Below are 22968 nucleotides of genomic sequence, written 5' to 3'. Positions count from 1 at the left end.
CATCCAAACATCTCTAACGGGTAAAAAGTAGGACTGGATGTTATCCTTGTCTTAGTTGTATTAATTGTCCTAACATGATAAAAGGCAATTCATTCCAACACCCAGTAACCAAATAAATCTTTTAGATTATACATTTCCTGATGTGTTGATCTGAATTTGTTTTCTATCTCCTCCATTACCCCTGCAATTTGTGGTATGTGGGGGAAACTAACTGGGACTTCAAAACTAGGATAAATCACCATTATTATTTATTTATATAGCACCATTGATTCCATGGCGCTGTACATGAGAAGGGGTTACATACAAATTACAGATATCAATTACAGTACACAAAGTAACAATGACAGACTGATACAGAGGGGAGAAGACCATGCCCTTTCGGGCTTACATTCTACAGGATGGTGGGGAAGGAGACAGTAGGTTGGTGGGTTGCAGAAGTTCCGGTGTTGGTTGAGGCGATATCTCCGGTAGTGGTGAGGAGGTAGCGGGGTCATTGCATCCTGTTAGCTTTCTTGAAGAGGTGGGTTTTTAGCTTCAGTCTGAATGATCTGAATGTGGTTGATAGTTGGACATGTTAGGGCAAAGAATTCCAGAGGACGGGGGATATTCGGGAGATGGGAATGGGAGCCAGTGAAGAGATTTGCAGAGGGGAGAAGTGGAGCAGTAGCGAGGAGAGAGATGAATTAGTCAGGCAGCAAAGTTAAGGATGGAATGGAGAGGTGCAAGGGTGTTAACAGGGAGGCCACAGAAAAGGATGTTGCAGTAGTCGATGCGGGAGATGATGAGGGCATGTACAAGCATTTTAGTAGATTGAGGGTTGAGGAAAGGACAGATTCTGGAAATATTTTTGAGCTGGAGGCGACAGGAGGTAGAAAGAGCTTGGATGTGCGGTTTGAAGGACAGGGCAGAGTCAAGGATTACTCCGAGGCAGCAGACTTCCGGTGCGGGGGAAAGCGTGATGTTAATTGTGATAGGTCAGGTAAGGAAGATCTGTGAGATGGAGAAAAGATGAGTTCAGATTTGTCCACATTGAGTTTTGAGGAAGCGAGAGGAGAAGGAGAATATTGCTAATAGACACTCTGGGATTCTGGACAGCAGAGAGGTGACGTCTGGGCCAGAGAGGTAGATCTGAATGTCATCAGCTTAAAGGTGGTACTGGAATCCGTCGGATTTTATGAGTTGCCCCAGGCCAAGTGTATAGATTGAGAATCATAGAATCGTAGAGTTGGAAGGGACCTCCTGGGCCATCTGGTCCAACCCCCTGCTCAAAGCAGGATTCGCTAAATCATCCAAGTCAGATGTCTGTCCAGCCTCTGTTTGAAGACTTCCATTGAAGGAGAACTCACCACTTCTCATGGCAGCCTGTTCCACTCATTGATCACTCTAACTGTCAAAAAGTTTTTTCTAATATCTAATCTGTGTCTCCTCCCATTCAGTTTCATCCCATTGCTTCTAGTCTTTCCTTGTGCAAATGAGAATAAAGTTGATCCTTCTACAATGTGACAGCCCTTTAGATATTTGTAGCCAGCTATTAAGTCTCCTCTCAGTCTTCTCTTTTGCAAACTAAACATTCCCAAATCCTGCAACCTTTCCTCATAAGACAGGGTTTGCAGACCGGTCACCATTCTGGTCTCTCTTTTCTGAACTTGCTCCAGTTTGTTGATGTCTTTTTTAAAATGTGGTGCCCAAAACTGGACACAATATTGCAGATGAGGTCTGACCAAAGAGGAGTAGAGGGAAATAATGACTTCACATGATCTAGACTGTATGCTTCTGTTAATACATCCTAGAATTGCATTTGCCTTTTTTGCTGCTGCATCACACTGTTGACTCATATTCAGTCTGTGATCTATTAGTATACCCAAGTCTTTTTCACATGTGCTGTCACTTAGCCCTATTCCTCCCATTCTATATATGCTTTTTTCATTTTTATTGCCCAGATGTAGTACTTTGCATTTCTCCCTGTTAAAAACTATTCTGTTAGTTGCTGCCCACTTCTCCAGTTTATTTAAATCTTTTTGAATCTTCTCTCTCTCTTCTCTAGTATTAGCTATCCCTCCTAGCTTTGTGTCATCAGCAAATTTAATCAGTTTACCCTCAATTCCTTCATCTAAATCGTTGATAAAGATGTTGAACAATACAGGGCCCAGGACAGAGCCCTGTGGTACCCCACTTGAGACATTCTTCCAATTGGATGTGCAGCCATTTACGACCACTCTTTGGGTCCGATCACTAAGCCAGTTATGAATCCACCTAACAGTTGCCTTGTCCATTCCATACTTTTTTCAATAAGGATTGTATGAGAGACTTTGTCAAATGCTTTGCTGAAGTCAAGATATACTATATCTACAGCATTTCCTTGATCCACCCAATCAGTGATACCGTCATAGAAGGAAATTAAGTTAGTCTGACATGACTTATTAGTTACAAACCCATGCTGACTCTGTTTAATCACTTCATTCTTATCCAGGTATTGACATACATGTTGTTTAATAATTAGTTCAAAGATCTTTCCTGGTATAGAAGTCAGACTCACCGGCCTATAGTTGCCTGGGTCCACCTTCTTCCCCTTTTTGAAGATAGGAATAACATTTGCTCTTCTCCAGTCTTCTGGCACTTCTCCTGTTCTCCAAGAATTTTCAAAGATTATGGGAGGGGTTAAAAAATTTCTTCTGCTATCTCCTTCAGTACTCTGGGGTGTAATTCATCTGGACCTGGAGACTTGAATTCATTTAGGTTAGCTAAGTGTTTCCTCACTATCTTTCTGTTTATAGATATCCTGGATTCTTCTATTCCCTTATAGGACAGTGAATAACAGTTGATGTTACATTTCCTTTCTGAGAGAAAACAGATGCAAAATAGGAATTTAAAAGTTCAGCCTTCTCAACATCCTGTCTTACCATTTCATCATTTTCATCCTGTAAAAATCCTATAGCATCTTTGACTTTTCTTTTACTTTTGACATATCCCCAAAATCCTTTATTATTGCTTTTGACATCTCTTGCAAGCCTCAATTCATTTTCAGCTTTAGATAATCTGATTTGTGCCCTGCAGGTTCTGCAGACAGCATTATATTCTTCTTTAGATATGCCTCCCTCTTTCCATTTTATAAACATTTTTTTCTTCCTTTTTAGCATGTGCTTAAGTTCTGTGTTCATCCATCCTGGTTTCCTTAAATGCTTCCTATTCTTCCCTCTTTTCGGAATTGTTAACAACTGTGCTTTGAGAATTTCATTTTTCAAGATTTCCCATCCTTCCTGGACATTTTTGTCTTTAAGGATATCCAGCCATTGGATCCCTCCAATTCTCTTTCTGAATCCCTTAAAATCTGCCTTTCTGAAATCTAACCTTGACGTCTGAGTCTTCAGAGAAGAATAGGGGTCCTAGAACAGAGCCTTTGGGACTCCAACAGAGAGAGGGTGGGATGAGGAGGTAGTGTGGGAGTGGGAGATGCTGCACGTGCGGTTGGAAAGGTATGAGGAGATCCAGGATAGGGCAAGGTCTTTGATGCAAAAGGAGGAAAGGATCTGTAGCAGGAGGCAGTGGTGAACTGTGTCAAAAGCAGAGGACAAGTCTAGAAACAGGAGTATAGAGTATTGTCTGCTTGCTTTGGCTGTCAGTAGGTCGTTAGTAATTTTGGTCAGGGCTGTCTCAGTGGAGTGATGGGGGTGGAAACCAGATTGTAGATTGTGAAAGAGCAAGTTAGATGAGAGGTAGGAGGAAAGTTCAGCATGGACGTGCAGCTCCAGGAGTTTGGACGCGAATGGGAGCAGCGATATTGGGCAATAGCTGGACATAGCAGTTGGGTCAAGGCTTAGCTTCTTAAGGATAGGCGTGATTGTGGCATGTTTGAAAGCAGAAAGGAAAGTACCGGAAGTTAGTGATAGGTTGAAGAGGTGGGTTAGGGATGGGATAAGTGGGGTGAGGTTGGGGAGGAGGTAAGATGGGGTCGAGTGCACAGGTTGTGAGGTGCGATTTGGAGAGGAGACAATTAAGCTCCCCTTCAGTGATGTCGGAGAGGGAGCTTATGGGGTTTGGGCATTGGCCTGGTAAACAAAAAAAACAATAAAACAAAATGGACTAGAAGCAGTTCATAAAAGTATATGAATTTTATTGTACAAGTATAAAAAATGAAAACAAGATCATACAAAAATAATGATATAACATATAAAGGAGTCAGCAAGTCACCACACACAGAAAGGTCTGATAAAAAAGTGGCAATATAATAAAGATCACATATACCAATCAATATTGCCGTATGAGTACACAAAAGGTATAAAATAACATGCAAAAATGTAATAACCACCAGAAAAAGGGGGGTAAAAAAGTGCTTATGCAGGCACCATATTCGCGTCCCCCGAGGAAGCAAGTAGCGAAACGCGCGTTGGGGTTCCCTCAGCCCACACTACAGTAAGGTTGGTTTCTTTTTTGACTTCATTACATTTATTTCAGTCCCATTTACCTTCTCTGGCAGTTTGGGTATTGTTAGCAGCTATCTCATCAGGTATTTGATTATAAGTTGTCTGTGGTTCGTTTTTTGGTAGGTCCGTTTTTAGATCACTAATATATGCACTGTGGCACTTTATATGACCACTGATAAGTTATTTTTCTTTCTTGCACTTTTTTACCCCCCTTTTTCTGGTGGTTATTACATTTTTGCATGTTATTTTATACCTTTTGTGTACTCATACGGTCATATTGACTGGTATGTGATCTCTATTGCATTGCCACTTTTTTACCAGACCTTTCTGTGTGTGGTGTCTAAGTGTTGCTGACTCCCTTATATATTATATCATTAATTATTTTTGCATGATCTTGTTTTCATTTTTTATACTTGTACAATAAAATTCATATACTTTTATGAACTGCTTCTAGTCCATTTTGTTTTGGGTTTTGTTATGTTATAATGGATGAGCTTTAATATTTACAGCCTTATTTGGGATAAATGGTATACAAAAGGGTTGTGGTGGCTGAACAATGAAGACTTGCCTTGTTTGGCCTTATTTTTGAAGTGTGTGGCAAAGTCCTCAGCAGAGATGAGGGAGGTAGCAGGGAGCAGTGGTGGGCGGAGGAGAAAGTTAAAACTTTTGAATAACTGTTTGGGGTTGTAGGATAGGGAAGACATGAGGGTTGTGAAGTAGGCCTGTTTAGCAGAGGTGAGGGCAGATTTAAAAGCGAGTGTTGCCTGTTTGAATGCAGTGAAGTCATCTCACGAAATTGTTTTCTTCCAACGCCGCTCTGCAATCCTTGACACTTGCCGGAGCTTTTTAGTGGTGTTATTGTGCTAGGGTTGTCTGTTGGTACGTCGCACTCTACCATGAAAGAGAGGGGCGACCGTGTCAATAGCTGATGCGAGAGTGGCATTGTAGAAAGCAGCGGAATTGTCTGTGTCATTGACTGAGGATATGGATGCCAGTGGTACAATAGAGTCAGAGAGTGTGTGGGTGTCTAGGTGTGCAAGGTTTCTGTGGGGGTGCACATGTTGCTGGACATGGGTGACAGGAGAGGAGGACAGGGATGAGAAAGTGAGTAGATGTCGGATAGAGGGAGAGGGGAGGTGGTGAAGTTAGAAAGAGAGCAGAGGCGGGTGAAGACCAGGTCTAATGTATGTCTGTGTGGGTGGCTGAGAAGGACCACTGAGTAAGTCCAAAGAATGAAGTAAGGGACAGGAGTTTGGAGGCTGCTGACTGAAAGGTATCAGTGGGGATGTTGAAGTCACCCATGATGATTGTGGGGATGTCAGTGGAAAGAAAATGAAGCCAGGTAGAGAATTGGTCAATGAAGTCAGTGGTCGAGCCTGGAGGTCGGTATATGACTGCCACTTGGAGGTTGGAGGGAGAGTAGATGCGGACAGAGTGGACTTCAAAAGAGGGGAGGATTAGGGAGAGACGAGGTGGGATTGGGTTAAAGGTGCAGTTAGAGGAAAGGAGACCTACTCCTCCACCGTGTCTGTTGCCAGAGCGAGGAGTGTGGGTGAAGTGGAGGCTGCCGTAACACAGCGCAGTAGGGGAGGCGGTGTCAGAAGGTGTCAGCCATGTTTCTGTGAGGCCGAGGAAGGCAAGTGTCATGGTTAGGACATGGTTAATGTCCTGTTCTCACAGGGTTAACTTTTGCCGGCCTCTCTTTGGATCTGGGAGGGGTATTTATACTCACTCCAAACTAGCATTCTCTGTCAGTTATACTACTGTTCTGGTGTGTCTGACCCCTGGTGTGCGTGTACTCTGCGTTGCTTGTTTGCTTCACGGCTTGTTCCTTCACTCTGTACTCCGTCTCTCGTTTTGGTACCATTGTCTTTTCTGGTTCTGACCTCCTGGCTTGGCTATCGTTACTCCGTTACAGTTTACCCCTATTGTACCATCTAATGCCCGTTCTGGTTTTCTGATCTATTGCTACATCCTGACTATCCATTCTGTCTAATCCTTTGGTACTGTATTGCTATCTCGTGCTTTGACCTCGGCTTGATCTGGTTTATGTCTCTGTCTATGCCCCTTGGTAACATTGTCCTGTAGTTACACGCGCTCTGGCTCAGTGAGCAAGTGCAGTGCGGTGTTCCTGACATTATAACTGACCGTTTTTTTTTCCTCTGAAGAGAAAAAAAAAAAAAAGTGTGTGTTATCCTCATGGATCCCATACAAGCCTTGGCTGATCAGGTCAAGCACCTGACTCAAATGTTCCATAAACTCAATGTGGAACAGCGCACGATGGCCCATACCCAGCAACAGTTGGTGGTTACTGTGCAGGGGGCTGTCGATGCAGGGGCTTCGAATTCTGGGGGTAGAGATGTGTAATTAGCATCCCCTGAATCTCCGGTCAAATTGCCCGACCCTTTCTCAGGGGATAAAAGGGAGTTCAGGTCTTTCAGAGAAGGATGCATGCTTTTTTTTCTCTAAGGCCCCGCTCCTCCGGGGATGAGTTCCAGAGGGTGGGGGTCATTATTTCCCTACTTCGGGGGGCTCCGCAAGCATGGGCTTTCTCTCTGTCTTCCTCTGCTCCTGAACGTATGTCAGTGAACTTGTTCTTTGAGGCTCTGGGGCACATCTATGACGAGCCTGATAGAGTGCGTCTGGCTGAGGATATGGAGATGAGTGTGACACAGGGGAGGCACTCTGCTGAATGGTTCTGCTCAGAGTTTAGACGCTGGACCGCCAAAGTATCCTGGAACGACGCCACCCTGAGGGGATTGTTTTGCAGGGGCCTTTCTGACCGTCTGCAGGACGCTCTGGCATTACATCCGCCTCCTGATACCCTGGAGGACGCCGTGATGCAGGCAGTCCGTACGGACCGGAGACTCTGTGCTAGAGGAATGATGCAACAAGAGTCTCCCTTGTACCCCAAATTGTGTGACACTGCACCTGTATCCGAGCCCATGAAGGTTGGGTCAGTTTTGGTTAAGGAGAAAGAGAGAAGGCACCGTAGAGACAACCTACTATGCTTTTACTGTGGAGCCTCTGGACATTGGAAAAGGAATTGCCCCTCCTGCCCTTCTTCAGAGAAACCATCAGAGAAACGACTGAGTCTGGGCAACAATCGAGGAGGTTGTCCAGACTCCCAGGTACATTTTTTTCTCACGTACAAAAATGGTGCTCCAGGTTGAATTGGAAACTACTGGTGGTCCTGCTATGACCACCGCCTTTGTTGACTGTGGTTCCTCCATTAATCTGATTGATGCCCAAGTTGTGACTCTTAATAAGATAGGGACAGTCAGGTTAAAAGACCCTGTTAAAATTGTGGCTGAGGATTCAGCCCCTCTTACCCGGGATGGAATTTGTTTCATGTCTGAAGTTTTTTCTATGAAAGTGGGTTCCACTCATGTGGAAAATTTAAGTTGCTTCTTTATGAATAATCTGCCTGCAGGACTGGTATTGGAAATGCCCTGGTTGCAACGCCACAATCCTCTTATTGATTGGGTGAAGGGGGAGATCACCCGATGGGGATGTAATGATAATGGTCTGTGTTGTAACCCGTTTCCTTTTGTCAATTCGATAAAATCTGTGTCATATGTCGGTCTGGAGGGTATTCCGGAGTACCTGAGAGACTTTAAAGATGTTTTCCAAAAGCGAGGCTGAGGCGCTCCCACCACATAAACCATATGATTGTGCTATCGATTTAGTACCTGGAGCCAAATTACCCAAGGATCGTTTGTTTAATTTGTCTGGGCCTGAGCGCCAAGCTATGAAAGAGTACATTATCGAAAGCCTTCGCAAGGGGCATATTCGGCCCTCGGTCTCACCCGTGGCAGCGGGGTTTTTCTTTGCAAAGAAAAAAGATGGTGGGTTGCGACCGTGCCTCGACTTTCGAGAACTGAACAAAATTACTGTTAAGAACACGTACCCTCTCCCGTTGATTCCTGATCTATGCAATCAACTCACGGGGGCCAAATGATTTTCTAAGCTCGCTCTACGAGGGGCTTATAACCTTATAAGGATCCGAGAGGGGGACGAATGGAAAACAGCGTTCCTGACAACTGAGGGGCTGTTTGAAAACCTGGTTATGCCCTTTGGCCTCACTAACGCTCCTGCGGTTTTTCAGAACTTTATTAATGTTGTTTTTTCTGACTTGATTGGACGTTACGTAGTCATTTACCTGGATGACATCTTGATTTACTCTGAGGACAGTCAGTCACACTTGCATCATCTGTGTACGGTGCTTATGAGACTCCGGGAGAACCATTTGTATGCTAAGCTGGAGAAGTGCTCATTTTTTATGCAGGAACTGTCTTTTCTGGGTGTAATTGTATCCGGGGAGGGATTCCGCATGGATCCAGGGAAGGTTCAGGCCATTACAGATTGGGTGCAGCCTCATGACCTGAAGGGGTTGCAGCGATTTCTGGGCTTCGCTAATTATTATAGGAAGTTCATTAAAGGGTTCTCGCAGGTGGTAAAACCCTTGACGGACCTCACTCTTAAAGGGGCAGATGTAAAAAATTGGTCCTTGGCCGCAAAAAATTCCTTCCTGGCATTAAAGAAGTGTTTTACTACAACCCCTGTGTTGGTACCATTGTCTTTTCTGGTTCTGACCTCCTGGCTTGGCTATCATTACTCCGTTACAGTTTACCCCTGTTGTACCGTCTAATGCCCGTTCTAGTTTTCTGATCTATTGCTACGTCCTGACTATCCATTCTGTCTAATCATTTGGTACTGTATTGCTATCTCGTGCTTTGACCTCGGCTAGATCTGGTTTCTGTCTCTGTCTATGCCCCTTGGTAACATTGTCCTGTAGTTACCTTTCTAGGAGTTTCCCTGCAGCTCCTAGCTCTGTGGAGCTTAGGCCACGCCCCAGCAGTCATGTGATTCAGGTCCTGGAGCATGCATTGCCACCACTGCTGCCCGCTCCGCAGGTATCTTTGTGCACAGTCTTTGTACTCAGGACACACGCTCTGGCTCAGTGAGCAAGTGCAGTGCGGTGTTCCTGACAGCAAGACTGTGAGAGAGAAAGAGGTCATAGATACACAATATGTAAAAAGAGGTTAGATCTACTAGTATAAGTATGCAATATCAAAAATGCAGCAAATACTCATCGTGGGAACTTAGTCATGAGATCAGTGTGAACAAAAGCTGTGTGTAACTAGTTAGTGAATGGCAGAGATGGTTGATGCCGGACTAGCAGCCCTGCAGTGTTCTGGAGAAAAGTAAGCAGAGACTGGAGAGTGCAAACATTTATTCTAGTTTTGGCAAAATTTGGCTAGATAGCTCCAATACATTCATTTGGTAGAAGAGGGTTCTCTCCCTGACAGGCAGGTCTGTGTAAATGATTTTTTTTTATTTAGTAGAGAGATTTATTCAGGATTATTGGTTGTCTATGATTAAGGATGAGCGAACCCAAACTGTAAAGTTCCGGGTTCATACCGGACACCTAGTGTCCAGTGCAGAACTCTTAATATAGATTTTTTTTTTTCCTGGAAGTCCATTTCACAGCTCAGGTTTGGTGCCAAATAAAGTTTGTTGAAAGGCTGCAGTACAGCTTTTAGGCTGTGGGGACTTCCGGGGGCCATCACAGCCATGCCAAGATTGGCAGGTGCAACACGGACCTGGCCTGTATAAACGCCATTGTGCACTGATTAGCATAGGAACAATGTAAAATGAATAATTAAAACGATGTGCGGTCCCCTGTATTTTTTAATAACCAGCCAAGGTAAAGCAGACAGCTATGAGAAGGTCTTATACTGTGAAGGGGCCAAGATTCATTGACCTTTCCAGCCTATTAATATCAACCCCCAGCTGTCTGCTTTGCCATAGCTGTTTTTTTTTAGGGGGGGACCAGACTTAAATTTTTTTTAGTTCCCCCTATTTTTAATAACCAGCTAAGGCAGAGAGCTGGGGGCTGATAGTAATAGGCTGGGGAAGTTAATCGATATTGGCCCCTTCCCTACCTAATAAAACCAGCCCTCAGCTGCCCCAGATATGGATATGGCGCATCCATTAGATGTGCCAAATCTGGCGCTTAACCTGGGCTCTTCCCGATTGACCTGGTGCAGTGGAAATTGGGGTAATAATTTTGGGGTTGATGTCATCTAGCATCAAGCCGATGGGTTAGCAATGGAGAAGCGTCTATCAGACACCCCTTTTACTAACCCTGTATTTAAAAATAAAAAGACACACAAAATTTTTTTATTTGAATAAAGACCCACACATTCTCTCTCCATTACTAACCCCTGGGCTTGTAATACACAGATGACATCAACCCCAAAAACTATTACCCCGATACACCAGGGCAATAGAGAAGAGCCAGAATTGGTGCATCTAATGGATTCGCCATTTCTGGGGCAGCTGAGGGGCTGGTTTTATTAGGCTGGAAAGGTGCAGATATCCATGGACCTTCCCTGCCCCTTAATATCAGCCCCCAGCTTTCTGCTTTCTCTTAGCTGGTTATTAAAAATAAGGGGGAACCCTGTGCCATTTTTTTAAGTCCCCCCATTTTTAATAAACAGCAAAGGCAAAGCAGATAGCTGGGGGCTGATATTAATAGGCTGAGAAGGTCCATAGACATTGGCCCCTTCCCAGCATAATAAGACCAGCTCACAGCTGTCTGCTTTCTCTTTGCTAGTTTTTAAAAAATGGGGTAATCCACGTCATTTTTTACTTAATGTATTTATTAACAAATACAGTAAACTACACACGCAAGGCACTGCTCCACTCCTCCACTTGGACCACCTCCGCCTCCTGGTTCAAGATTTTTTGTTATTATTCTGTTAATTTAAGTACGTATATACTTGTGTATGAGCCGAGATTTTCAGCCCATTTTTTTGGGCTGAAAGTCCCCCTCTCGGCTTATACGCGAGTCATATACCGGGGGTGGGCGGAGGAGGGGGAGCGGGGGGGTCAGAGACCATACTCACCCCCTCCTGGCACGTCTCTGCAGCCCCTGCTTCTCCCTCGGTCATCTGCTTCCTGCGTTCAGCGGTCACGTGGTACCGCTCATTAAACTCATGAATATGCGCATATTTATGAGTTTAATGAGCGGTACCACGTGACCGCTGAATGCAGGAAGACGACCGATGGAGAAGCAGGGGCTGCAGAGAAGACCGTGCGCCAGGAGGGGGTGAGTATGACGGGGGCAGAGCAATATTCATCTGTCCCCGTTTCATTGCCGTGCACTGCTGTGTCTCCGAGTCCTCCTGCTGTGACATTCAGGTCAGAGGGTGCGATGACATCACTGCAGAGACCTGGGAGACAGCGGTGGACGGCGATGGAACAGGGACCGGTAAATATCACCGGTGCCGGGGGCTCAGGACACTAGCACCTAGCCCCCAGCGACAGAGAGGTGAGTATGTCATTTTTTTGTTTAATTGCTGCAACAACAGCAGCAGCAGCAAATAAGGTGTATTTATGGAGCATCTTATGGGGCAGCATTAACCCTTGTGCAGCAGCATATGGGGGGTATTTATGGAGCATCTTACGGGGCAGCATTAACCCTTGTGCAGCAGCATATTATGGGGGGTATTTATGGAGCATCTTATGGGGCAGCATTAACCCTTGTGCAGCAGCATATGGGGGTATTTATGGAGCATCTTATGTAGCAGCATTAACCCTTGTGCAGCAGCATATTATGGGGGGTATTTATGGAGCATCATATGGAGCAGCATTAACCCTTGTGCAGCAGCATATTATGGGGGGTATTTATGGAGCATCTTATGGGGCAGTATTATCCCTTGTGCAGCAGCATATGGGGGTATTCAAGGAGCATCTTATGGGGCAGCATTAACCTGTAGGGATTCAACTCGCTCAGGAGCAACAGGAGTCAATCAGGAGGCATGTTCCTTTAAAAGTTCATAGGGTTTATTGCTTCATAACCCATAAAGCAGCACATAACACAAGGAATAGCCTTTAGGTCAGGCAAAAGCAAGCATAAATGTCCATTATTTCAGGCTCAGTCCTGGAGCCTCAGCAAAACACAGGAGGCTTATCCATCCTCACATACAGCCAATATCCACAGGCCTCACCGGGTCAGCAGCCTCAGCACGTGGTCTTCAGGAAGGTAGCACTCCTTCCTCCACATAGGCCTGCCGGGACCTTCCACATGGCTCAGTCAGATCCATGCGCTCTCCCTCATGTGAAATATTATGGTTACCTTATATGGTCCATAGCCACGCCCAGCGGGTCACATGGCTATGACATCATCACAGGTCCTTCAAGCATTCATACACATATACTTTATTATGACACTCTTAAACACACCCTGGGTGGGTTTGTAGGTAACTGGCCTGCCCATCTCCCTAGTTACCTGGAGACTTCTCCCTGACTCTTTAAAGCAACACCTCAGCAGTATCACTGCTGATCAACACATAAGTCTCCATCTCAAAGCCACCCACTTTGAGATACATAATGGCCATTCATTAGGGTCAACCACCAGCTTAGTCTTGGGGGGGTTAAGTTATAGGGACCTCAATTAGTATTTTTCTATATGCCTGTGCAGTCTAACAGGGTATAGTCCTTTTTGCTTTGATTCTTAGTTCCGCTCTGTGGTGTAACGGAGCTTGTTGCTTTGTGCTCTGTGCACACTGAGTGATATTTAACTCAGTGTGCTTTAGGTGTTTTCTTGCAGCCTTTCTCCGCCATTGTACTAGCTGCGGTTTCTCCATCACTGCACGGTGGACCCAGGGTTGCGAACGCACCTTATTATAATTTTTTATTTGGTGCGTTCCGCCAATCCTAACACACTGTACTGATAAAAACATTTTTATATTCAGAGATTGTTATATATCTTGTTAATATAAAACACAAAAGTATGTCTGATATTAACATATCCAATATAAATATCAAAGTAAATCAATCTATATGTAGATTACTTGCCTATTCCCTAGTACTCCTTCCAAACTGTCATTTGTTATTAGCTCTCTACCTTGGAGATATCCTTCTAAAAATGCAACTTGTGCTTTTTATACATAGATAGCATCAGGCTAAAATTTACTTTAAAGAACAGATCTGCTTTGGAACAACTCTTCAATTGTGAACTGTTGTTACAAAAAATCTATATGAAAAATCAGGAATTCTGGGTACACCATGTAATGAATTTTAACTATTTAACGGCCTTCAGCTCAGTCTAGAACCATGCCAACTTGATGGAAGAATGCCCTGTAGGAAAGCCTAGATACTGTAGGTCCACCACAGGCTTCTCTGCCGTTATCTGATTTTATAAAACCATCATGTTCCTGTTCTTCCTCTTCACCTTGTTTCTTCTATTCTTCTGACCATGATGTCCTTCTCCAATGATTGCTCTCTTTGTATGATGTGTCCAAAGTAAGCAAATTGTACACGTGGTCAAAATTGTTGGTACCCCTTGTTTATTGACATAAAAACCCACAATGGTGACAGAAATAACTTGAATCTGACAAAAGTAATAATAATGCATCAAACAATCTATGAAAATGAGCAAATGAAAGTCAGACATTGCTTTTCAACCATGCGTCCACAGAATTTAAAAAAAATAAATAAAACTCATGAAATAGGCATGGTCAGAAATGATGGGACCCCTGAAAAGGTGACAAAAGGGACATGTTTAATCAAGGTGTGTCCACTAATTAGCATCACATGTGTCAATAATCTTGGAATCAGTGAGTGGCCTGTATAGAGGGCTACAGACCCTCACTGTGCAGTTTGGTGACATGGTATGTATCACACTCAACATGGACCAGAGGAAGCAGAGGAAAGAGTTGTCTCAGGATATTAGAAAGAAAATTATAGACAAACATGTTAAAGGTAAAAGTTATAAGACCATCTCCAAGCAGCTTGATGTTCCTGTGACTACAGTTGCACATATTATTCAGAAACTTAAGCTCCATGGGACTATAGCCAACCTCCCTGGACGTGGCCACAGGAGGAAAATTGATGACAAATCAAAGAGACAGATAATATGAATGGTAACAAAAGAGCCCAGAAAAACTTCTAAACAGATTAAAAGTGAACTTCAAGCTCAAGGAACATCAGTGTCAGAACGCACCATCCTTCATTGTATGAGCCAAAGTGGACTTCATGGGAGGTGACCAAGGAGGACTTCATTGTTGAAAAAAAAATCATAAAAAAGCCAGACTGGAATTTGCCAAACTACATGTTGACAAGCCACAAAACTTCTGGGAGAATGTCCTATGGACAGATGAGATAAAAATGGAACTTTTTAGCAAGGCACTTCAGCTCTATGTCCACATACGGAAAAATGAAGCATATCAAGAAAAGAACTGTCCCTACTGTGAAACATGGTGGAGGCTGTTATGTTCTGTGGCTGATTTGCTGCATCTGGCACAGGGTGTCTAGAATCTGTGCAGGGTACAATGAAATCTCAAAACTACCAAGGGATTCTAGAGAGAAATGTGCTGCCCAGTGTCAAAAAGTTTGGTCTTAGTCGCAGGTCATGGGTCTTGTAACAGGATAATGACCCAAAACACACAGTTAAAAACACCCAAGAATAGCTAATAGGAAAACATTGGACTATTCTGAAGTAGCCTTCTATGGGTCCTGACCTAAATCCTGCTGAGATCTTTGGAAAGAGCTGAAATATGCGGTCTGGAAAAGGCAACCTTCAAACACGAGACAACTGGAGCAGTTTGCTCTTGAGGAGTGGGCCAAAATACCTGTCGAGAGATGCAGAAGTCTAATTGACAGTTACAGAAATCGTTTGACTGCAGTGATTGCCTCAAAAGGTTGTGCAACAAAACATTAAGTTAAGGGTACCATCATTTCTGTCCCGGACTATTTCAGGAGTTTTATTTTTTTTTTTAACTCTGTGGAAGCATTGTTGAAAAGCAATGTCTGATTTTCATTTTTTCATTTTCATAGATTTTTTTATATATTATTACTTTTGTCAGATTCAAGTTATTTTTGTCACCAATGTGGGTTTTTTCTGTCATTAAACGAGCAGTACCAACAATTTTGACCACATGTGTAGCTTGGTGATCCTTGCTTCAAGTGACGTCTGGCTAGATTTGTTCAAATTGATTTGTTTGTTCTTCTTGCCATCCATAGTTACTCTAATATCCTTCTCCAGCACCACATTTTGAAGTAGACGATTCTTCTTCTGGCTTCTTTATCATCCAGTCTTGCGCCACAGAAGACTAGACTATGCACAAGCCATGATTTTGTCACCAGTGAAATGTTCCTTGATTTTAAGACCTTTTCAAGTAACTTCATTGTTGATTTGTCCATAGCTAGTTGAAATTGAACCCTACTGACTTCCCATGTCATTTCTACATTTTGAGCTATCATGACTGTGAGTAGGTTGAAGTCCTTTACAGTTTCTGGTTCATCACCATCCATCTCAATTCTCGGACCTGGAAGTTGTTAACATCTTTGCCTTCTTTGTATTGAGTAGCAGTTACATATTCGAACTTTCCATAATAAGTCCTTCATTCCATCAAAGCTTGTTGCTATCAATGTTTATAATGATTGGGGCCGCTTAAAAAGGGTTGCATAAGATTTAGAAGAGGTGTTTTTTTTCATTAGAAAACAGCACAAACCTTTTACATACACTATAGCCCAAGTCATCAAGTCCTGCTATTTCTATGCCAGTCTAGATGAGTAGCATGGTGGAGTTATACGCTGTTGAGTCATTAAAAGGTGCCTCACCACAAATCTTAAGGGGGTTTTACACATAGCGATATCGCTAGCGATATCGCTATAACGTCACCGATTTTGTGACGTTATAGCGATATCGCTATGTGTGATACCTACCTCCGACAGGCTCCCCCACTGTCCATCGCTGATCGCGCGAGAACGTCGGACTCCATTTCTCGTCGTCAGCTTCCTGCTGTGATGACAAGCGACGCATGGAGGCGGGCGGGAGGACGCCAGGATCGCTGTGTGTGAAAGGTGAGTATTGTGTGCTGCATCGCTGTGAGGTCTGCCTGTGTGACAGCTCACTTGCGATCATTTAGCGATGCACCAGCGATCCTGACCGGGTCGGATAGCTGGTGCATCGCTAAATGTAAAAGGGTCTTTACTCCAGTCAAATACTTAAGTAAGATTTGTGGCATAAGGAAGGCCACCACTGGTCATGTATTTGACAAGATGGGTAGCCACACCCTGGTTTACCTCTGCCCACTTTGTCGGAGATAGGCAAAAATGGAACAGGAATGCCAAAAATTGCAAAATTTTGATGCAGCCTCACGTTGAGCCAAAATCGGTGAATTTTAAAAGCCTTTTATTCCAGATTTATGGGGTTAAAGCTCAGATTAAGTGAGTCATAGATTTTTTGCATCTTAGATTTCAAGTAAATGGTGCAATTCCAGACACAACCCATGGACAGAAATGGTAGTGTTTCTAGAAAATCAGTTTTCTGATCACAAATATTAAATCTTTTCTTCTCCATTATTAACTTTGGCTACATTTATAATTCAGTCGGTTTCCTGCTACAACAAAGAATTGCATTTTCTAAGATAATTGTAGCAGCAAAAACTAGGGTCGCGCTGCACTGCATTTTACAATTAAGGTGTATTTCACTGTCACTATGATATTATAAAACAGCGAGTCAGCAAGGTTTCTAAAATTACAATTTTTTTATTTGAACAGGGTAAACTAAAAATATATATTTCAAGTGCATTTGAATCAGTTATAAAATAAATATGGTAAAGGAACAAGAAAAATCAAATAAAGTTACACATGGTTTTATAGATGTATGAAATAAGTTAATAAGGGTCCTAGCTAATACTGCCACAATCCATGCTTTATCTCAATCAAATGTCTTTGTGCATTTTGTTATTCATTGCTGTAGTTTTAGTATTGTTTTGCACTCTGTTTTTTCTCAGTGCCCTCATGAGCATGCATTACATTATAACATATCAGGATGTGAAGATCCGTCACACTGTATTATGGTAATGCTTGCAGTTCTGGGCAGAGAAACTGGTTTATATGATAACCCTGAGGAATGTATCTTTGTATATATTACAGTTATGTTAAGTGCAATTGAGTATATGCAAAGCGTAATAATAGTTAAGGTCATTCTTGGTAACATAAAAAAATGAAATATAAAATGCTGACATTCCTGTATGAAAGTACTTGCTAGAAAACAATATATATATATATATATTTTATTTGCAAGTGTTTGATGCTATACGCCGTGATCAAGCTTGCTTGCTTGTTTACCGGCTTGCTATAATTGAATGTTTACCCTTGTGCTTCGTTAGAGGTATAGTTTCATGATTCATCAGCAGCTAAAGGGTTAACTTGTGCATAAGCTGAACCTATTTTTTTTCTAGAACCTTCCACTGTAAAATGATGATCATAAAATAAATCAAAGCAAAAAAAAGCATCACTTTGGAAATCTACATGCTGGGAAGCTCACTTCCATGCTCAAAAACTGCCTTTGCAAACTGCTTGAAAATTCGATCCATGTAGGTCTGCTGCCTTGGCCAGATTCCCTCCAGAAACCCTATATGGCCTCCATAGGCTGTAAGCACCAGTGCAACATTTGGGTTTTGTTTGGCACTTTCCACTGGGATTGCTGAAAAAAAAAAAGAGAAACTCAATCATAAATACAAAAGAAATCTGGATTTTAGCTTATTGTTAAGTCATGTTGAAATGTGACTAAAAGTGGTTTTCCTACTAACAAATTTAATTTTAATTAGCATTTTAATCAATAGATCGTCAAATAATAATTTCCACAATTGGATGTATTTAAAAAAGAAAAAAAGTTCCTGTGCTGAGATAATCCTATAAATGTGCCCTGCTGTGTACTGTGTAAAGGCCCCGTTACACATAACGATGTCCCAGCGATCCCACCAACGATCCGACATGGATGGGTTCGCTGGGACATCGTTAGACAGCCCCTCCAGCGATCAGAACCATCGAGCAAGCTGGTTTCTAGTGTAAACATCGGGTATCTAAGCGCCGCCCGGCTCCTGGATACCCGATGTTTACATTAGAAACCAGCGTCGCTGATCGCTGGTCTCTCGCTGCCACACTCAGCGATGCGTGCTGGCCAGAGGGAGACCAGCGATCAAAAAATGGCCCAGGCTGATCGAGAACGATCAGCGATACCCGGCAGGGGGGCCGGTCGCTGATCCCTGTCACACACAGCGATCTCGCTGGCAATGCGATTTTATCATGCACTTTTACATACAGCAGCTCTCTGTCCTTTACACATTGTTTTAAAACTAAATATCCTCGAAAACACAGACACATATTATATATATACAGTATATATATATATATATTGCAGAGAGAGATATATATAGAAGAATAGCAGAATAGCAGGTAATTAATTTGAATCCATATAGAATAGGTAGATACTGTATATACATGTCAGTAACAAATACAATTAGTATAGTGTGTGCAAAATACTGGACATTTATTTAACAAAAGATTATTTCACGGAAAAAAATGGCGTGGGGTCCCCCTATAATTAATAGCCAGCAATGGCTATGCAGATAGCTGAGGGGTGATGTTAATAGCCTAGCAAGGGGCCATGGATCCTGCCCCCCCGGCTAAAAACATCAGCATTTAGCCGCCCCAGAAAAGGCGCATTTCTAAGATGCGCCAATTCTGGCACATAACCTTGCTCTTCCCACTGCCCTGTAGCGGTGGCATATGGGGTAATAGCCAAGAGGTTAGTAATGGAGAGGCGTCAATAAGATGCCCCTATTACTAACCCCATAGTCAAATTGTAAAGAAAACACAGACATCCATTAAAACATCCTTTAATTGAAATAAAGACAGACTCCTTTCTTATTCTTAATTAAACCATACTTACAGACACACCTAATCCATGCGAAGCCCTTGTTCTCCTGTAATAAAAATTAAAATAAAAAAGCAACAATGTACCATACCGTCCATCGTTGTGTTCCACGCCGTAATCCATATCTGGGGGATATACATTTTACAACATGGACGGTGCTAAGATGCGACCGTCCAGGCTGAGAACCACTGGTGAATGAGGAGATGCTGCCAGCGCAGCCTCAGTGAATAGCGCTGACGTCACTGAGTCTACACTCCCTCACAGCCTGAATTGTGATGACCTCTGGACCGTGGGAAAATGCCAGTGAAGAGGGCATTGCAGTTCATGCTCAGTGTATTGACAGCTGATCACTGTGAGAATTTCTCACAGTGATCAGCTATGAAGACACTCAGCTTGAACTGCCGTGACCTCATCACTGACATTTTCCCATTGTCCTGAGGTCACAGCAGTTCAGCCCGGCTGCGAGAACAGCGTCAGTGACTAGCGCATATCAATTACCCTCTTTTCTTCTATCTATGTAATATAAATACATATGTATACGTGTGTGTGTGTCATTGACACCCGGGGGTCCGGTCAGATGGGTGTCGCGGTCCGGTCCAGCGCCTCCCATCTTCTAGCGATGTCATCCTCCTCCTTCTGCAACGGCTCCTGCGCAGGTGTACTATATCTGCCCTATTGAGGGCAGAGTAAAGTACTGCAGTGCGCAGGTGCCGGACCTCTCTGAAATTTTCCGGCGCCTGCACACTGCAGTACTCTGTTCTCCCCTCAATAGGGCAGATATAGCATGCCTGCGCAGGAGCCGTGGAAGAAGTAAGAAGGAGGAAGTCATCGCTAGAAGATGGGAGGACCTGGACCGGACCCCGGGTGAGTATAATCTAACTCGCTTTTCTTCTCTTTCAGGTTACATCGGGGGCTTATCTACAGCATTACAGGATGCTGTAGATAAGCCACTGATGACGGTGGCCGCATCTCATATCGGAAAAAATGAGGTGACAAATGCCCATTTTTTGGGGCTGAAAGTCCCCCTCTCGGTTTACATTCAAGTCATATACACCGGGGGTCGGAGGGGGAGAGGGGGCGGGGGTGTCAGGTCATACTTACCCATCCTGACGCTGTCTCTTGAGCCCCCAGCTTCTCCGCGCTCTCTCTTCCTGCCTTCAGCAGTCACGTGGTACCGCTCATTAAAACTCATGAATATGCGCATATTCGTGAGTTTTAATGAGCGGTATCACGTGACCGCTGAACGCAGGAAGAGAGAGCGCGTAGAAGTTGGGGGCTCAAGAGACAGCGTCAGGACGGGTAACTATAGCGATACTCACCTGTCCAGCGTCCATGGCTGCTTGCTGCTGTCTGTCATCAGTCAGTGACTTCAGACAGCGGAGGGCGCGGTGACGTGATTAGTGCGCGCCGCGCCCCCTGCAGTCTGAACGTCACTGACCGATGACGTGGCAGAAAGCGGTGAGAAGCCATGGACGCAGGACAGGTGAGTATCTGACACCCAGCGACGGAGAGGTGAGTATGTCATTTTTTTTTATTTTTACATGCAGCGGCAGCAGCTGCAGCACATGGGGGAATAATCTAAGGAGCTTCTTATGGGGTCAGCATATGGGGGAATAATCTATGGAGCTTCTTCTGGGGACACCATATGGGGGAATAATCTATGGAGCATTTCCCACCCTAGGCTTATACTCGAGTAAATACGTTTTCCCAGTTTTTTGTGGCAAAATTAGGGGGGTCAGCTTATACTCGGATTGGCTTATATTCAAGTATATACGGTAATTGAAATCTGAGTATAGTATTTCTGATTGCAGATTATTGTATTCTGTGTTCCAGTGGGGACTGGGGGCCCTTGTCCAACAGGGCCCAGGGGGAGGCTAGTGGAGACTGGGGGCCCTCATCCAACAGGGCCAGGGGGAGGCCAATGGGGACTGGGGGCCAGTGTTCAACAGGGTCCAGGGGGAGGCTAGTGGGGACTGTGGGCCATCGTCCAACAGGGCCCAGTTTAATAATACTTGGTGGCAAAACCCTTATTGGCAAGCAAAGCAGTCAGATGTTTTTTGTGTGGTCCCAAGAGAGCCAGTGGTTTGCTTGATGGGATATGTGGAGGAGATAAAAGTCAAAAACAATCTGAAGGTGGCAATTGCTAATTACTATATATGGCTCGAAAGGTAATAGCGAGGAATTGGATAAAGGAGGATCCACATTCAAGGGGAGAATACCTTGCCTATGTGAGGCATGTCCTTAAGCTGGAGAAGGGGGTCTACAAGAAAAGGGGAAAACTGGTGATGTATGACAAACTGTGGACGCCTTGGAAGGAATTGGGATGAGTGAATAGGTGAATGAACGGTCTCGGGGGTATGTACAGTGGGGCAAAAAAGTATTTAGTCAGTCAGCAATAGTGCAAGTTCCACCACTTAAAAAGATGAGAGGCGTCTGTAATTTACATCATAGGTAGACCTCAACTATGGGAGACAAACTGAGAAAAAAAAATCCAGAAAATCACATTGTCTGTTTTTTTTCCTTTTATTTGCATATTATGGTGGAAAATAAGTATTTGGTCAGAAACAAAATTTCATCTCAATACTTTGTGATATATCCTTTGTTGGCAATGACAGAGGTCAAACATTTTCTGTAAGTCTTCACAAGGTTGCCACACACTGTTGTTGGTATGTTGGCCCATTCCTCCATGCAGATCTCCTCTAGAGCAGTGATGTTTTTGGCTTTTCGCTTGCCAACACGGACTTTCAACTCCCTCCAAAGGTTTTCTATAGGGTTGAGATCTGGAGACTGGCTAGGCCACTCCAGGACCTTGAAATGCTTCTTACGAAGCCACTCCTTCGTTGCCCTGGCGGTGTGCTTTGGATCATTGTCATGTTGAAAGACCCAGCCACGTTTCATCATCAATGCCCTTGCTGATGGAAGGAGGTTTGCACTCAAAATCTCAAGATACATGGCCCCATTCATTCTTTCATGTACCCGGATCAGTCGTCCTGGCCCCTTTGCAGAGAAACAGCCCCAAAGCATGATGTTTCCACCACCATGCTTTACAGTAGGTATGGTGTTTGATGGATGCAACTCAGTATTCTTTTTCCTCCAAACACGACAAGTTGTGTTTCTACCAAACAGTTCCAGTTTGGTTTCATCAGACCATAGGACAGTCTCCCAAAACTCCTCTGGATCATCCAAATGCTCTCTAGCAAACTTCAGACGGGCCCGGACATGTACAGGCTTAAGCAGTGGGACACGTCTGGCACTGCAGGATCTGAGTCCATGGTGGCGTAGTGTGTTACTTATGGTAGGCCTTGTTACATTGGTCCCAGCTCTCTGCAGTTCATTCACTAGGTCCCCCCGCGTGGTTCTGGGATTTTTGCTCACCGTTCTTGTGATCATTCTGACCCCACGGGGTGGGATTTTGCGTGGAGCACCAGATCGAGGGAGATTATCAGTGGTCTTGTATGTCTTCCATTTTCTAATTATTGCTCCCACAGTTGATTTCTTCACTCCAAGCTGGTTGGCTATTGCAGATTCAGTCTTCCCAGCCTGGTGCAGGGCTACAATTTTGTTTCTGGTGTCCTTTGACAGCTATTTGGTCTTCACCATAGTGGAGTTTGGAGTCAGACTGTTTGAGGGTGTGCACAGGTGTCTTTTTATACTGATAACAAGTTTAAACAGGTGCCATTACTACAGGTAATGAGTGGAGGACAGAGGAGACTCTTAAAGAAGAAGTTACAGGTCTGTGAGAGCCAGAAATCTTGATTGCTTGTTTCTGACCAAATACTTATTTTCCACCATAATATGCAAATAAAA

At 43.8% G+C, this 22968-nt stretch overlaps 1 protein-coding gene across 4 annotated transcripts in view; it reads right to left on the bottom strand.

The window, feature by feature from the left end:
- Positions 1–16965: 16965 nt before the first annotated feature.
- Positions 16966–22968, bottom strand: part of ABHD3 (abhydrolase domain containing 3, phospholipase) — an 84553-nt gene continuing 78550 nt past the window's right edge. For 3 of the 4 annotated variants that reach the window (XM_073550854.1, XM_073550852.1, XM_073550853.1), the window contains one exon: positions 17302–17928. In XM_073550854.1, the coding sequence (XP_073406955.1) occupies positions 17750–17928 (179 nt within the window). In that variant the 3' untranslated portion in view covers positions 17302–17749. Of the gene's footprint in view, positions 17929–22968 lie in introns of all 4 variants that reach the window. The other variant, XM_073550855.1, reaches the window with a different exon arrangement.

This window comes from Dendrobates tinctorius, unplaced genomic scaffold, assembly GCF_039654945.1.
Source record: "Dendrobates tinctorius isolate UK_male_01 unplaced genomic scaffold, ASM3965494v1 ptg000171l, whole genome shotgun sequence".
NCBI lineage: Eukaryota > Metazoa > Chordata > Amphibia > Anura > Dendrobatidae > Dendrobates > Dendrobates tinctorius.
Note: the sequence above shows the minus strand (reverse complement) of the source record. Positions and strands in the feature narration are given on the sequence as shown.